General features: G+C 35.7%; 1 protein-coding gene across 3 annotated transcripts in view; it reads left to right on the top strand.

Moving 5' to 3' along the window:
• The window catches only part of Jmjd1c (jumonji domain containing 1C), a 183355-nt gene that overhangs the window by 128660 nt on the left and 37390 nt on the right, over nucleotides 1-17305 (top strand). For 2 of the 3 annotated variants that reach the window (XM_013017119.1, XM_013017117.1), the window contains 5 exons: nucleotides 9629-9734; nucleotides 13302-13426; nucleotides 14141-14284; nucleotides 14371-14557; nucleotides 14665-16331. In XM_013017119.1, the coding sequence (XP_012872573.1) occupies nucleotides 9728-9734; nucleotides 13302-13426; nucleotides 14141-14284; nucleotides 14371-14557; nucleotides 14665-16331 (2130 nt within the window). In that variant the 5' untranslated portion in view covers nucleotides 9629-9727. The remainder of the gene's footprint in view (nucleotides 1-9628; nucleotides 9735-13301; nucleotides 13427-14140; nucleotides 14285-14370; nucleotides 14558-14664; nucleotides 16332-17305) is intronic. The other variant, XM_013017118.1, reaches the window with a different exon arrangement.

The raw sequence follows: 17305 nt of genomic DNA, 5'->3' as shown, positions 1-17305 counted from the left end.
GATTCCTCAGCACCACATAAGCAAAAAGAAAAAAGCCGGAAGTGGCGCTGTGGCTCAGGTGGTAGGGCACTAGCCTTGAGCTGAAGAGCTGAAGGACAGCGCCCAGGCCCAGAGTTCAGGCCCCACAACTGGGAAAAAAAAAAGATAAAAAAATGTATAAAGCGTAAATGTTCAAAGAATATCTTTATCATATCTGATTTTTTCTTTGCATGAATCATCTAGAGATATATAGAGAATACCATCCTCTGTGTGTAATTTTCCTGGCTTAGAGTAAATTTTAACTTACAAAGGAAATAATTTTTCTTAAATTAACTACACAACAGAACTATATCCAAGGAAATTGCCCATTTGCTCATGAAATTGAAAAATGTTTTGGTGCATGTCTGAATTCTAGCAATCTGAAGTTGAGGCAGGAGGATTGAGAGTTCCATGCTAGCCTGGGGTATATAGAAACTCAAATAGGGAGAGAAATAGTACTTGAAAATGATTTTCTCTTTATTTGGTAATGGAAAGACTTTACATTAAACTTTTTCTAGGTGGATAAGTGTGTGTACTTCATCTGTGAAATATAACTTGTAGTTGATAACATTGCATTAATCATTAACAGTCCTTTTTTTTTTTTAAATCAGCTTAGCCAAGCTCCAGTGGCTCATGCTTAATCCTAGCTACTCAGGAGGCTGAGATATGATCTTGGTTCAAAGCCAGACTGGATAGGAAACTGAGATACTTATCCCCAGTTAACCACTAGAAAACCAGTAGTGGTACTGTGGTTCTAGAGTGCTAGTCTTGAGAGAAAAAGCCTCAGGAACAGTGCCTAGCCTCTGAATTCAAGCCCCTTGACTGACAACCTCCCCAACCCTCCCACTCCAGCCACCCACCCCAAAATAGTCTGTTTACTAATTATTTAATTGTGCTCAGTTGTAGGCCAAGTTCATCCAGACTCCTGTTTTACATGTTTGAATGGTTGCCAAAAAAAATCAAAATACGTCAATAGTTAGATGTTCTGTGAAAATCAAATTTCATATAATGTTAAGACTTAGAAATTATTAGAAGGTTTGTGGATCAAATGGTAGAGTATGTAGCCCTGAGTTAAAACCTTGTTACTGCTGCCCTGCCTCCCTTTATTAGAACATAGTCATGCTCATTTATTTTCATTTTATTTGTGTAGTATTTATATTACTGTTTCATAGTTTTGTATTATAACAAGAATTATAACAGGAATTGTATGGTCTACATGTTTTCTAACTTGTCAGAATACAGGGAAGCTTTCAGTAGTTCTTGTATTTAAACAGTAAATGGTATAGATGACTATGCCTTTTTCAGTTCCAACAAATCTTTATTAATAACATGGAACATTTTGCAAGTCCTAAAAGATTTGGTGCCATAGTAGTTAATGAAAATTTTGACATATGTATATTTAACAGTCATGTTTGTAAATGTTGGCCAGCAACTCCCTAGCATCTAAGGACAAACAGTTGTTGTAGTTGTAGTAACCGTGTATTTAAGTTTATGACTGACAAAACTGGTGTAGTAAAACATGTTCTGACACACAACTTGATGAATAAAATACAAATAGTTGCTTTTATGACAACTCCTATAAAATGTAATTACATGGAATTAATATACTGTAATGTAAGAGACTCATTAGGTGTCACACAGAGGGCAAGAGATTTTATTTTACTAAAGGAAACAATTCCATTACTGAGCCATACACTAATAGCATTTGAAAAGTGTACACTGCCAATCTCAGTCAGAAATTGAATGCAGAAAGAAGAAAATGCTCAAGTTTTGTGATAGTGTTGATCCATGTGCTTTTGTAAACATCAGTGGGTACTTCAAAGCAAATCTTTAAAAAAAATACCGTGCTGTTCAGCTCAGAACCTGTTTAGAAACTAACCACTGGTATAACAGATTTCTTAATTCTTTTTTTTTTAATTTAATTTTATTTGTGAACATACTGTACAGAGGGGTTACAATTACATGGGCAGGATAATGCGTACATTTCTTACCAAGCATTGCAGCCTCCTCCTTTGGTTTACCCTTCACATCCCTTCCCAGCCCAGCCTCCCAATTCTTTTTTTTTTTTTTTTTTTGCTGTAGGTAAACAAGGGAGTATAGTAACAAAGACTTGGTTTTTTATAGTCTCATTGTTCGTGTGATAGAGTATTTGCCAGTAAGTACAGGGAGCCTTCATAACACCAAAAAAAAAAAAAAAGAATGAATGATTGAAAGAAAGAGCTAGAGAACTTGAGGGGGAGGGAGGGAAGGAAGTCAGTCGCATGTTGATATTATCACTGTAGTGGTAATCATCTTTACAATGTATTCTAAGCTGGGTGCTGGTATCTCAGCCTGGAATTCTAGCTACTCAAGAGGCTGAGATCTGAGGATCAGGGCTTGAAGTCAACCCAGGAGGAAAAGTCCCTGAGACTCTTATCTCCAATTAACCACCAAAAAAAAAAAAACAAAAAAACTAGGAGCTGTGGCTCAATTGGCAGAGCACTAACCCTGAGCAAAAAATGCTTAGACAGCACTCAGACCCTGAGTTCAAGCCCCAGACTAATGCGATGTGTATGCACACACACAGTGTTCCACATATTTTTGAACATTTTAATAATATTGCTATTATTAAATCTAGTTTGGCATACCTGAATTTTTGGATTTTTTCCTTTGAACTTATTAGGAAGTAGGGAATAATTTAAAATTCTGTTAATACCTTGATAAAATGTTTTAAACACAAACTCCTTTCTTATTAATGTTTATTGTATAAAGGGGGGTTCATTATATTTTTCCACATATGCATATAATGTTCTTTGATCAAATCTTCCCCATTGACTCTTGCATAGAACATGTTTAACATGATTTTAATCTTAACTTCTCTCTGCAACATGTTTTATACACATTTACATAGGAAAAATTGCATTTGGAAATGAATGGATCATGATTAAGACACATATCAGTAAAACTTCGCTTCCTCCTTCCCTCCTTTGTCAGTATTGGCATTTGAACCTAGCTTCCTGCTTTATTAGGCAGTTCTACTTACACTCCCAGCCAGTTTTGCTTTAGTTACTTTTTAATTAGGATCTTGTGTTTTTTCCACAGAAGTCCTTGGACTGAAATCCTAACTACAGAGGTTAAAAGTATATGCTACTGTCACCAGCTTGTAACTTTTTGCCTGGTCTGGCCACTGGCCATGATCTTTCTGATGTCTGCCTCCCCATTACAGTAATAAGCTAGTGTACTCTGCCTATATTCTTTTTTTTGGGGGGGGTGGTCCGGTTGTGGGGCCTGAACTCTGGGCCTGGGCACTATCCCTCAGCTCTTCAGCTCAAGGCTAGCGCTCTACCACTTGAGCCACAGTGCCACTTCTGGCTTTTTTGTTTTTGCTTATGTGGTGCTGAGGAATCGAACCCAGGGCCTCATGCATGCAAGGCAAGCGCTCTACCAGTGAGCCACTTTCCTAGCCCCTATATTCTTTTTTTCTTAGGGAAATTTATATAACTAGTTAGGTTTATGAGGAGGGAAAGCTTTCATCTAATGTACTTCAATTCTTTGCTTTTTACTTGTTTAGTCCTTATCTTAATCCTTGTACATATCATAAGAGATTTTGAAGGCCAGTGCTAGTGAACAATCTATTATTCATTCCTTGGAAAGCAAAAATAGACAAGATACCTCTGGAATCACAGAATGAGATACAAATATCAGAACTTTTAGATTTCCTAGTTAGATTTCTAGTCATAATGTGTCAAATTTAGCCCAGTGTTTGCCCAGTAAATAATCATGTTACCTATCTGATGTCACTGCATTAAATTCGTGAAACTCATTTTAAAATAGAGCAAACATCTTTGCAAAAGGAGGAGCAACAAGCTAATGAAAAATGAATAGTTCAAAATTTTATGATACTGCTTTAAACTTTGTTTACATTTTCTTATGTTTTCCCTACCCCATGTTTTGTGGTACTGGAGCTTAAATCCAGGGATGTTGAACAAATATTCTACAAATATTCTACAATTGACCTATAGTCCCAGCCTCCTTTTCTTTTCTTTTTTAATGTTTCTTTTTTTTAATTGCCAAGGTGATGTATAGAGGGGTTACACTTACACAAGTAAGGTAATAAGTACATTTCTTGTCAAACTTGTTACCCCTTCCTCATCTCATTTTTCTCCTACTTTCCCTCCCTAACACCCCCCACCAAATTGTACAGATCATTTCTAACATATTGTCTCGTGTATGTCACTGTTGCATTGATTCCCCCCTTGTCCTTTGTCTCACCATTCTGTTCCCCTTCTTTTCTCTGATTCAAATAAACATATATACAATACCAGGGTACCAAAATCAAATACAGTGATAATAGGGTATATACCATAGGAGGAAGAACATACCAAAAAAAAAATCACATAGTACATTAAAAGCAACAACGACAAAGAAAAGCCTCTTGTTTCCATGTCTTGGAGTTCATTTTGCTTAGCGTTGTCTTATGTGGTCATATGTACATAGCTATTGAGCTATTCTGTTCATCTGCTAAGATTTATCCTAGACATATCCTAATAATTGCAAATAAGGGAAAGCATGGGACCTATGTTTCTTTGGGTCTGGCTTACTTCACTTAATACAATTTTTTTCCAAGTCTTTCCATTTCCTTACAAATAGGGTGATGTCATTCTTTCTGATGAAAGCATAGAATTCCTACACACACATACACACGCACACATGCACACACATGCGTGCATACACCCCACATTTTCTTGATTCATTAATCTACTGAGGGGCATCTGGGCTGTTCTATATCTTAGCTATGGTGAATAGTGCTTCAGTAAACACAGTTGTGCTGGTAGCTTTAGTATGGCCTTGTTTGTGATCATTTGGGTAAATGCCCAGAATTGGGATTGCTAGGTCACAGGGGAGCACTGTTTAGTCTTTTGAGGAACCTTCATACTGCTTTCCAGAGTGGTTGAACAATTTTATAGTCCTGCCAACAGTGCGGTAGGGTTCCCTTTTGGCCACATCCTCTCCAGCATCTGATTATTAGGTTTCTCGATTATAGCCTTCTAACTGAGATGAGTTGGAATCTCAATGTTATGATTTGCATTTCTTTTATGGCCACAGAAGTTGAGCAGTTCTTCATGTGTCTCTTGGCCATTCTTACTTTCTCTTCATTGAAGTCTTTAGCTCACTTATTAATGGGGCAGTTGTTGATTTGAGGATTTGTTTTGGGGGATTTAATTTTTTGAGTTCTAAGTTTATTTTAGATATGAGACTCTTGTCTGTTGTATGGCTAGTGTGAAGATCTTCTCCCTGTCCATGGACTTTCTACTGATCCATGTAGAAGCTCTGCAATTTAATGCAATCCCATTTGTCCAACCTTTCTTTGATTTGTTGTGTTTCTGAGTCTTCATTAAGAAAATTTCAGCCTGTGCCAAGGAGACCTAGGGTTTCTCCTATTCCTTCCTGTACAATGTTTTTAGGGTGTCTGTTTTGACTCCGAGGTCTTTAATCCATTCGGAGTTGATTTGGTGCAGGGTGATATATAAGGATCTAGCTTTAGTTTTCTACAGGTGTTTAACCAGTTTTGCTAGCACCATTTACTGAAGAGTCAGCCTCCTTTTTAATTTTTCTTTTTTACAGTAGTTCCTAACAAGGCAAATGTTGTTAAACGAAACCTTCCTATTGACTAATTGAACAGAATATATTTGTGGAGAAAGGGAGTTCCTTCCCTATCAGAGTAACTTGCTTTCAGGTACTTAAACAATTTTATGTTACAGGTAGCTACCTAAAATTCCTATCTAAATTTTTTTAAGAACTGTACAAATTGTGTTTACTCTTATACAAGTTCAAGGCATAGCAGAAATCCTTGCATGTTTTGTAAAAGAAAATGCCTGAGTATTCATAGCTAGAAAGTGAGAATTCATAGCTGTTTTTTTTGTGTGTGAAAATACTGTACAGAGGGGTTACAATTACATGGGCAAGATAATGAGTACATTTCTTATCAAGCATTGTAGCCTCCTCCTTTGTTTCTCCTTCCCATCCCATCCCATCCTCCCCCCCCACAACTTTTCTCCGCCCCCCCACCAAAGTTGTAAAGTTCATTTTCGAGGTAACTACTTGTATGTCTCATTGTTGCAATGGGTCTACTGTATCCCTATTTAAACGATTTGTTTTTTCCCTTCCCCTCCACAAATTATAACAACATCAAATACAGTGAAAACAGGGGTTATACTGTGGGGGAGGGACATATAAAGCAACAAAGAAATAATCTTATAAATGTGTTAGAAACAATTGCATGAAAGAAAAAAACATTTGAATACATATCTTAGGGTTCATTTCCCTAACTTCAACTTATCTGACCATTTCTGCTTGTCTGAGACATACACTAGTTATTGCAAATAAGGGAAACCATGGGATCTATGTTTCTTTGGGCCTGGCTTACTTCACTTAATGTAATTTTTTCCAAGTCTTTCCATTTCCTAACAAATGGGGCAATGTCATTCTTTCTGATGGAGGCATAGAATTCCATTGTGTATATATACCACATTTGCTTGATCCATTCATCTACTGAGGGGCATCTGGGTTGGTTCCCTATCTTCCATAGCTAAGTTTTAATTTCAAATTTTTAATTCATCTTCATGAATATGTGATTTTTAGCAGCTTCACAGAACTAACTGTTCATGTAAGTACATAGAAACCATCTTTGCCTCTTTTTCATGATCTTGCTCATTATTTTGAGCTTTTTAAAAAAGAGCATGTGAAGCTAGGCGCTGGTGGCTCATGCCGCCTGTAATCCTAGCTATCCAGGAGGCTGAGATCTGAGGATCACAGTTGAAAGCCAGCCTGGTCAGGAAAGTCCATGAGACTCTTATCTCCAATAAACCACTAGAAAACCGGAAGTGGCGCTGTGGCTCAAGTGGTGGAGCGCTCACCTTGAGCTGAAGAGCGCTGGGACAGCGCCCAAGCCCAGAGTTCAAGCCCTACGACCAACCAAAAAAAAAGAATTTTTTAAAATAGAGAATGGGAAGAGAAAAAATTCATCATGGTCATATTTGTCATAAACCAGGCAGTTGGTAAAGATAATTAGTGGGCTTTGATGAACAGTAATTCTGTTTTTATATCAGAGACAAATCAGGAATTGGACTTTTCAAAAAAAACTATTACTTACTTTAGTAAAATTTAGTAAAAACTATACTAAGATAGCAGAAGTCAGTGACTATTTATAGAAGAAAGAAATGACATACAGAAATGTGAACTTAAGTAAAATCATACTAGTAAATTGATAGTGTTTGTTGGTTTTTGGGTTGTTTGGTTTGGTTTTTGTTGTTCTTTTGAGGGGGTGAGGGGTGGGGGACAGCTTTGGCCCTGAACTTGGGATGTTCCCATTTTGACCTCTAGTTCTGTTGCAGAAGTGTGCTATCACAAAGGAATTTTATTGTCAATTTTTACTAATATGCTTTTTTATTAGAAAATTAATGGTTCATTTCCTGAAATGTATTTATAAGTTGTCTAATTTTCTTGGAAACAACTCATTTTTTAACTAGTTGATTAGGTACAAATTGTAAAATTTCGACATAGCCAATCGTTTCATTGATTATATCTGTGTGTATAAAATATTGGCATTGCTGCTATTGCAGTTTATTACAGAGCTTATTTCCTATGAATATAATAGGCATGTATGCAAATTAAGACAAGGATTATTTTTAAAGAATTTTGGGCTGGGAAGGTGGCTCAGTGGTAGAGCGCTTGCCTTGCATGCATGAGGCCCTTGGTTCGATTCCTCAGCACCACATACGCAAAAAGAAAAAAGCCGGAAGTGGCTAGCCTTGAGCTGAAGAGCTGAGGGACAGCACCAGGCCCAGAGTTCAGGCCCCACAACCGGACCCACCCCCTCCCCCCAAAAAAAAGAATTTATAGCTGTTAGCAATACTATTCCTTAGAAAATATCTTCTGTATTCTGTTTTTCATAGACTGTTGGCTGGAATGCAACAAGAGGATTAGAGTCTATTGAATAAATTTTGGATTATATTTTCTATTCTTAAAAATGCTAAGAGTGCAGTACATTTTGATTTTGTTGCTTAGTGTTGAACCCAAGGCCTAACACTGAACTATATCCCTAAACCCCTATTAAATGAAACGTAGAGAAAAGGGATTGCTAGAAAGCTGTTTAACAAAAAGATTTGTTGATGGGCAGTTTTCTTCAAAAGGGTAGATTTACTTCCTGTTTGATAATTTCGTGCTTCTTTCTTCTTTAATAAAACATTTGTTGTATATTTTCTAAGAGACATAAATAGTAATTTTAAAGGCCTTTCTGTCAGAAAAAAAATATTTACTACAGTATTTGACACAGAACTTAGTGTCTTAAAACTATGATAGAAGAGAAAAGGCATCTTTACTTTGATATACTGTATACCCTAAAAGTTAAGTATTACTTTTTTTGGATTTTCAATTTTTTTAAATTTTATTTTACTGTAAAGATGGTGTACAGAGGGGTTACAGTTATATGAGTAAGACAATGAGTACATTTCGTGTCCAACATTGTTATTATTACAAGTCTTTATACTTTTCAACAACCTTTTGTATTAACCAGATTGCTAGATTTGTTTTTACTTACCAGATAAAGTTGCCTTGATTTACCTCTTCTCTGTTCAGGTTTTCATGATGTATTAGTCCACTTTTAGCAAATTGACAGTGTTGGTTTGTTGTTCTTGCCAGTCAGTAAGCTATGCTTCCTGAACCTTATCTCAAATAGAAGAGCACCAGAGGTATAATAAGAAAGAGTTCAGAGTGTGAAAGGGTTCAGCTAGAGACTACAGATTGTGAGAAACCAGGTTTCTGTGCCTAGATCCACCTTATAAAAATTAATGCTATTAATGTTTGTGTGTGCTCATATACATGATATAATGAATTCATGTCTTTATGTTATGCTCTTGCTCAACTATTTTGCTCACGTTTGCATTCTACTATTTGAGCAAAACTCCCTGTCTGGCATTTTACTAGTTAATTGGTGATGGGGCTTTGCAGCTTTTTCTGCCCAAGCTGGCTCTGAACTTTGATCTTCTAAGCCTGAGTCTTCCTATGTAGCTCCTGTATTACAGGTGTTTGCCACTAGTGCATGGCTTTGGTAATGTAAATTTAACTGGCTTGAAAAAAACTGAGTACTAGCAGTAAAGCTATAGATGAATTGAGTAGAACTTAACTTGATGATATTCAAATGAGGATAATGAATAAAGCATTTATGTGTGTGGAGAGAGAGATAACATATACATGTAGTCAGTAAAATACTGGATATTCTTTGCCTTTATCCTTGGATAACCTGATAGTGTTTGATTTGTATATTGTTTTGAATCACACACAAAAATCTTTTAAAAGCTGCGTAGAGTAAGGTTATGGTTTAAAAAATAGAACCCACATTGCCAAATTTAAAATTTTGCCTATAGTAACTTATTGTCAAAGATCAGATCTCACTGCATATTTATTACTTACGCTATGCTGTTATGCAGCTACTAAGTGAAGTGTACCTTTTGAATATGTGCTTTTTACATCAAGGAATTTTCATAAAGTATTTAGAAAATATGAGGAAAATCAGAAATATTAATGTTAGGAAAGTATAATGTGGACCTTTTCTTTCAATCTATAATTCTAGGACGACATAGACAGCCTAAACCCAGTTCTCAGGGACAACCCGCAACTTCATGAGGAAGTGAAAGTCTGGGTAAAGGAACAAAAAGTTCAGGAGATTTTTATGCAAGGTAACTATTTTGAAGTTATGCATTCCTTTTTCTTTTTTTTTAAGTAGGCAATATTTGTTGTATTTTTCTTTGGTTGTTCAATTATATGTGATATGAATAGAAAGCCCAACTTAATAATTACCAAAAAATAATTGGTAGTTTGGAAAATAACCAAAGCTTATATCTGTACCACCTTATTAACTATTTGAGCTAAACATATGATATGAATTAAAATTATCTATCCAGTGTTTTGTGAATACAAAAATTTACATTTTGGTGAGTCCTTCCTGGAAAAGGAAGCATTGGTTAGTATTGGATTGCTCAAAGCCATAATTAATTTCCTTTGAGGAATGCTGCTTGTATCTGATGAAATAGCCTATTTCAGCATACTTCTTTAGTAACTACCACCAAACTTGTCCTGATTTTTTATGAAGTTACAGGTTTGTAAACCACATGTGACTTTCAGACTACTAATCATTTCCTAAAGGTGGTGGTTGATGTTGTTTCGTTGTTTTGTGCAGATGTTTTTGTTTATACTGGCCTCAGACTTCTGCCTCTTCCTCCTTTGGAGTGCTGTAATCCATCCCTAAACCCCCAAATACCAGTAAAGTCATATATTTCAGATGCAAGGCCTTGTGTGAAATTTAATGGAAACTAAGACATAGTGCTGTTAATAGTTGACATGTTGAATATTAGTAATACAGTTTTGTTGCTAAATTCTTGTGTTTTTTTCTCAGTATTTATTATCTATACTATCAAGTATGGGGGATAATCTCAATTGTAATGTGATTTACTTTATATGGCTATGTGCAATTGTAAATCATCTAGATAATACTTAGCACAAATATTCTATAAGCTTTGGAGAAATGAAAATGCGTACAAAAGTAAACTGTTTTAAATATCTACCATCTACTCCCAACAGCTATCATAATTTAGCTGTTCTGCTCTTTTATTTTATTTTTTACTTGCTCAGCAAGGCTCTGGGCCCTGAGTTTAATAACTATCTTAAACAAACAACAAAAACAAGCTTGCTTATATCATAGATTGTCCAACAAGAAAAAGAGAGCAAGTACTTTTTCTTACAAAGATAAGCATGATGATTCATAATATTTGTATTGTTTCAAATTGTAGCATCTATGGCATTTGTTTTCATTCCTTATACATTTGACAGTTTTTTGTTTTTTTATTAATTTTTTATTGTAAAGATACTATACAGAGGGTTACAGTTACATGAGTAAGGTAATGAGTACACTTCCTATTGAGCATTGTTACCCCCTCCATTGTTTTCCCCCTACCATCCCTTCCCTCCTTACCTTCCCCGAGGTTCTTTTTTTTTAAATTGTGATTAAGTGATTACATAATTTCCCAAATTTCACAGTATTGTGGAATAATGATGCTCATTTAAAGTCACAAGCTCATTCTAATGTTCTGCTCTTTTAGCATCTCCTCTTCTACCAAACTAAGATACTACTTTATTTTACCAGTTTTTTAAAACAAAGCTTCCATAATGCAATTGTGCTAAAAAAATTACTATCAAATAGTTGAAAGTCATGTTCAAATGGCCTTTTTAAAATTTCTTAAGTGACTTTAACAATTATTTTTTAATCAGAAAAAGTGAAAGTGTCCATATAGTGTCATTCGATATTGTGTCCCTACTCCACATCCCCTTATTCCCTTTCCTTGCAATATATTAGTGGAACAAAATCCAGTTACTTTTTATTTGTTTGTTTGTTTATTTTGTATCGGTCATGAGGCTTGAAAACTCTGGACACTGTCCCTCAGCTATTCAGCTCAAGGCTAGCACTCTACTACTTGAGCCACAGTGCCACTTCTGGCCTTTTCTGCTTATGTGGTGCTGAGGAATGGAACCTCATGCATGCAAGGAAAGCACTCTACTACTGAGCCATCTTCCCAGCCCAAGTTACTATTTTAAGAAAGACTTTTAATTTCTTTCTATCTGTAGAGAAGAAAGGATTAAGGTATTAATAATCCCTATCTATCTTAGACAAAATTGAACTGTACTTCAGATTGTATTTAATGTTGAGAATAAGCCAAATATACAGTTTTTTAAAAACTGGTAGTATGTGGTGTCATTTTGTAAGTACTTCTAGATTGTTTAGAAAAGTAATGTTGATCCTTACTCTTCTTAAGTTAGAAAAGAATAGAATTTAAATATTAGATTGTAGTTAGTAATAGTGTAAAAGTATAGCCAATCAAAGCCAGCCACTGGTGGTGGTTCACTCCAACAATCTTAGCTATTCATAAGATACCTTTCCTTCTTTTGTTTTCATTTTTTGGTGGTGGGTGGTGGAGGATAAATTACATACATAGACAAACACTACCACTGAGGTATATGCTCAATCCTCATAGAATATTTTCTGCAGGTGAGTTGTGTTTTAGACTGGTATGGACAAAGGCAATTTGTTTTCAAACCAGTAAGTGTCAAACCTTTCATTAGTTTTTGAGTTTGTTATACCTTGAACAAATAACATCAGCTTAGGGGTCAGACAGTTAACATCTATCCCAGATCTTTGACTTTAAAAAACTCACTTAACCCACTAATCTCAATTTCTTGATTTATTTTTAATGAAAAGGGTGACAATAAGATGGTGGGAGGACTAATTAGGCACATGGAAATTTTGAAAGCTGTTTGTATAACTATTATTAAAAATGTTACACAGTTTTGCCCCCCCAAAGATCTTGTTAAATTTTGACATTTTGTATTTGCCTGTGAATTAAAAAAATATTTATCTGCATTCTTCATTTCTGTGCCGTGACTTTTGTTTTAATAGGCATATTTGGATATATAGAGATAATGTAACCCTTACTTTCTAAAGGAAATCTATGTTCTTTAAAAACATGAATTTAATCCAAATGTATTTCATCCTAAAAAACCCACATCTTTAGTACTGTTATAAATTACTTTGTGCTCTTTTATGTTTTAAGAAGTCTGTCTATCCTTCCTTCTCTGTTCTTCCTCCCTTCTCCTTTCTTCACTTCCCCTCCCTCCTTCTCTGTCTTTCCTCCCTTCTTCCTTCTTTCCTTTCTCCCTTCCCTTTCTCCCCTTCTCTCCTTTCTTTCCTCCTTCCCTCCCTCTCTTCCTTCCTCCCTTGTGAATGGAGTCTTGGTTTATAGCCTACATTATCCTTGAAAGTGGAGAGAGACCATCCTGTTTCAGCTTTCTGAGTGACTTAGCAGCTTTTCCTAGTAGTTATAGAAAAATCAGAATTTGTCTGGTAATATTCTGACAACTAAAAGACTCAAGACATTGCAAGTTATTTTTCCATTTTTGCCATACAGTCATCTATAGAAACTTCGATATTTTGTTGTTTCCTCTTACTCATGATTCCATTCTTTTTAACATTTTGTTTCCATTGAATTAGGAAGTATTCCTAGTTGAATATATAATGATAGCTCTAGAAAATTGGTTTTGAAGATAGTTACTTGTCTTCTAAACCATGTATTTTGAAAACAGAGTTTTAGTTTTATTATTCATTTTTCACTTAGCTTTATTTTTGTCCTAAGCAGTAACTTCTAAGAGAAAATATCTCTGTTAAAGATGTCTCTGTTTTTTTGTGTTTTTAAAAGGTCCTTATTCTTTAAATGGATACAGAGTGAGAGTATATAGACAAGACTCTGCCACCCAGTGGTTTACTGGCATAATTACTCATCATGATCTCTTCACTCGCACCATGATCGTTATGAATGATCAGGTAAATAGTTTGGCTATCTTTGTCTTTGGAGACCAAAGCCAAGACTTTGAGCATGTTAACCCTACTTTAGGATATGCTAAATGCATGTTCCATTACTGACCTATCCATATCTACTAGTCTACCCCCTAAAATAGGATTGTTTACAGTGTACATAGCTAACCCAAAAACATTTAAAGAGCATTTGCAGTTTGATAGTACATTTCATCTCTAGGATTTTTAATTATATGAGCCTAACAAGTTGGTCATGTCTGAAATTAAACGGGAAGTGGTTTCAGGTAAAAGGGTATTGGTATTGGTAAAATCAGATTTATTTCAATGGTGATCAAATCAGTCCCTGAAATGAAGGCATAAAATGCTTAATTTAATTAGTGTTTTTTTTTTCAATCCTTAGGTTAGCTAGAACTTCTCAAAGTTAGCTTTTGCTTCTACAATGATAAAAATATTTCCTAAATGGTCTTTTTTCACTAATGAAACTAAACAGACATCTAGTCCCACATGTAATTTTATTGTTATGCTCAGATTTTATGACAAATGCAAAAGAAGGTTAGAAGAGTAATTTTATTTTGATGATTTAAATTAATTATGTAGCCTGATTGGTAGTAAAATTAGGCATCCCAAACTGATACATGTATTTCTACTAAGTAAACAAAATGTACCAAATTTCATATTAGCACAATGGATTCAATTTTTATTTTTGTTTATATCTTGGATTAGGTACTAGAGCCACAGAATGTCGATCCTTCTATGGTTCAAATGACCTTTCTAGATGATGTTGTTCATTCCTTGTTAAAAGGTGAAAATATTGGCATTACATCACGACGCAGGTCTCGTGCCAATCAAAATATCAACACTGTTCATGTATGTATATCTTTGGTAATGAATTTTCAAAAAATATTTTAGTCTTTTTAAAGTTATATTTAAATAATCATTTTTTATTTTTTTAGGGTCATTATACACGTGCTCAAGCAAATAGTCCCAGACCAGCAATGAACTCCCAAGCTGCTGTACCAAAACAGAATACACACCAGCAACAAAGAAACATCCGCCCAAGTAAGAGGAAGGGCTCAGATAGCAGTGTACCAGATGAAGAGAAGATGAAAGAGGACAAATGTGATTATATATCACGAGGAGGTAGTATCTGCTTTTTTTTTAAGAGAATGAAAACAAAATATCCTTAAAAATGTGCTTACTTTGTATTAGATTGGAAAAATAAGTGTTTTCTTATTTTAATCATATAGAAACCCCTAAAAATAAAAAGATGAATAAAAGAAGGAAGCCTGAAGAGGAGGAAAAGAAATTAAATATGAAAAGATTGCGGACTGACAATGTTTCAGACTTTTCTGAGAGCAGCGACTCGGAAAGTTCAAATAAGAAAACAATTGATAACTCTTCTGAGCAAAAGCCAGAGAATGAGTTGAAAAATAAAAATGCTTCTAAGATAAATGGAGAAGAAGGGAAATCCCAGAAAAATGAGAAGGCAGTAGAGGAGACACTTGATATCCGGCCCCCCTGGGATCAAATGCAGGAAGACAAACATGATGGAGAGAAGCGGAAATTTGTGGATACTCATCTTCAAGAAAAAATGAGTGTGCGTTCATCAGAGCAGGCCACACTTTGTGATCATAATTCTAATGATTTGGGTCTTAAAGAATGCAATATGGAAAATACACATACAGTGGATTTATTACCAAAGGAGAAATTTGTAGCCAGACCACCCACACCAAAATGTGTTATTGATATTACAAATGATGCTAATTCAGAAAGGGTGGCTCAGGAAAACACAAGTACCTTTGGCCTCCAGACACCTGACAACATGGATCCTTGTGCTAGTGATTCAAAACATGCAATTTCAAATGTAAAATACTTAGAAACAGCCAAACAAGATTCTGAGCAGATCTGGGTTAGTGATGTAGTCAAAGTGGATTTAACCCAGTCAGGTGTTACAAATGCTTCTTCAGGAAATGATCGCCTAGATATGGAAAAAGACAAAAATAAGTATGTTTCTTACATGTCTTCTTTAAGTACAGCTGCTATCACAGAAGATAAACCACATAAGCGAAGTCCACCCCCAGAGACCATTAAATCTAAACTAAATACTTCAGTAGATGGTCACAAGACAAGACCCAGTTCCTCACCTGAAGTTGTAAAATCCAAAATTCCACATTCTCCTGATTCTTTAAAGTCTAAAACCATTTACACAAACAGTCAAGCTACTGGTGAAAGACGACTAGCAAACAAGATAGAAAATGAGTTAACAAGATGCAGTTTTCATCCAGTTCCTCCTCGAGGCAATGCCTTGGAATCTACCAAGAGCCCTCTGATCATTGATAAAAATGAACATTTCACAGTTTATAGAGATCCTGCTCTTATTGGGTCAGAAACAGGAGCTAATCACATTTCACCTTTTTTAAGCCAGCATCCTTTTTCTCTTCATTCCTCATCTCATAGAACCTGTTTAAATCCTGGTACGCATCATCCTGCCTTAACTCCTGCACCCCACTTACTAGCAGGATCATCTAGTCAAACTCCAATACCTACCATTAACACTCACCCTCTGACTAGTGGTCCACACCATTCTATTCATCACCCTCATTTACTTCCCACTGTGTTACCTGGAGTGCCTGCTGCCTCCTTACTTGGTGGCCACCCTCGCCTAGAAAGTGCTCATGCCAGCAGCTTGAGTCACTTAGCGCTAGCACACCAGCAACAACAACAGTTGTTACAGCACCAGTCACCTCATCTTCTTGGACAAGCCCATCCTTCTGCTACTTATAATCAGCTTGGACTTTATCCAATTATTTGGCAGTATCCAAATGGAACACATGCATACTCAGGACTTGGTCTGCCTTCTTCTAAGTGGGTTCACCCAGAAAATGCAGTTAATGCAGAAGCTTCATTAAGGAGGGTAAGTCATGTTGTATTGTGCCATATATTGATACTTTTAATTACCATGTATAAATGTTTTCTAATAATACTGTTTTTCCACATGTGTAATAAACATTCTCTGAAAAACCTATTGATAAAGTTCAAGAAGTATAAGTTACCTGGGCCAAGTAACTCACATCTGTAAATGTCAGCTACTTAGGAAGCAATTATTTGGAAGAATCACAGCTTATGGACAGCCCAGTCAAAAGGTTAACAGTGTTCCATTTCAAGGTCATAGGCTGCAAGAATCTTAATTCCGGGCTGGCCTTTTCAAAGGAAGAGGAAATAAAAGCAAAAAAAACCTAAGAGCATAGCTCAGTCGTAGACTGCTAAGTTGTAAGCCTGCTAAGGATAAGACACTGAGTTTAAAACCCTGATATTAGTTCAGGAGTGTGGCTCACACATGCAATCCTACTACTGAGGAGGCTGAGACCTAAGTATCCCAAATAGTAGATCACCAGCACCAGCCTTACTCAAGGTCATATCTTCAGTACAAATGTTGGGAGTGATTTTTTTTTAATTTTGATTTTATTGTCAAGCTGATGTACAGAGGAGTTACAGTTACATAAAATAGTGAGTACATTCCTTGTCTAACTTGTTACTCCGTCATTTTTCTCCATCTTTCCCTCCCTTCAATCCCCCCCACCCCAAATGTACAGACCCATTTCTAACATATTGTCTTGTGAGTATCACTGTTGAATTGGTTCCCCCTTTGTCCTTTTTCTCACCATTTTGTTGTTCCCTTCCCTTCCCTAATTCAGATAAACATATATACAATATCCAGGGTACCAAAATGGGAGTGAAAACTTATGAAACATGTTTGTCTTCTTGTTTACTATGTAAAGAATATTGTTTATGAAAAGCATTGGTAAATGCCAGTAAGGATAGTGGTCATCATGCCAGAAGTTTGTCAATGTAGCTATGATATTTTGGGCAACAGTAATGGAGTGATAA

Source organism: Dipodomys ordii, unplaced genomic scaffold (assembly GCF_000151885.1).
Source record: "Dipodomys ordii isolate 6190 unplaced genomic scaffold, Dord_2.0 Scaffold34, whole genome shotgun sequence".
Classification (NCBI taxonomy): domain Eukaryota; kingdom Metazoa; phylum Chordata; class Mammalia; order Rodentia; family Heteromyidae; genus Dipodomys; species Dipodomys ordii.
This window is presented reverse-complemented; position numbering and strand designations above follow the sequence as displayed.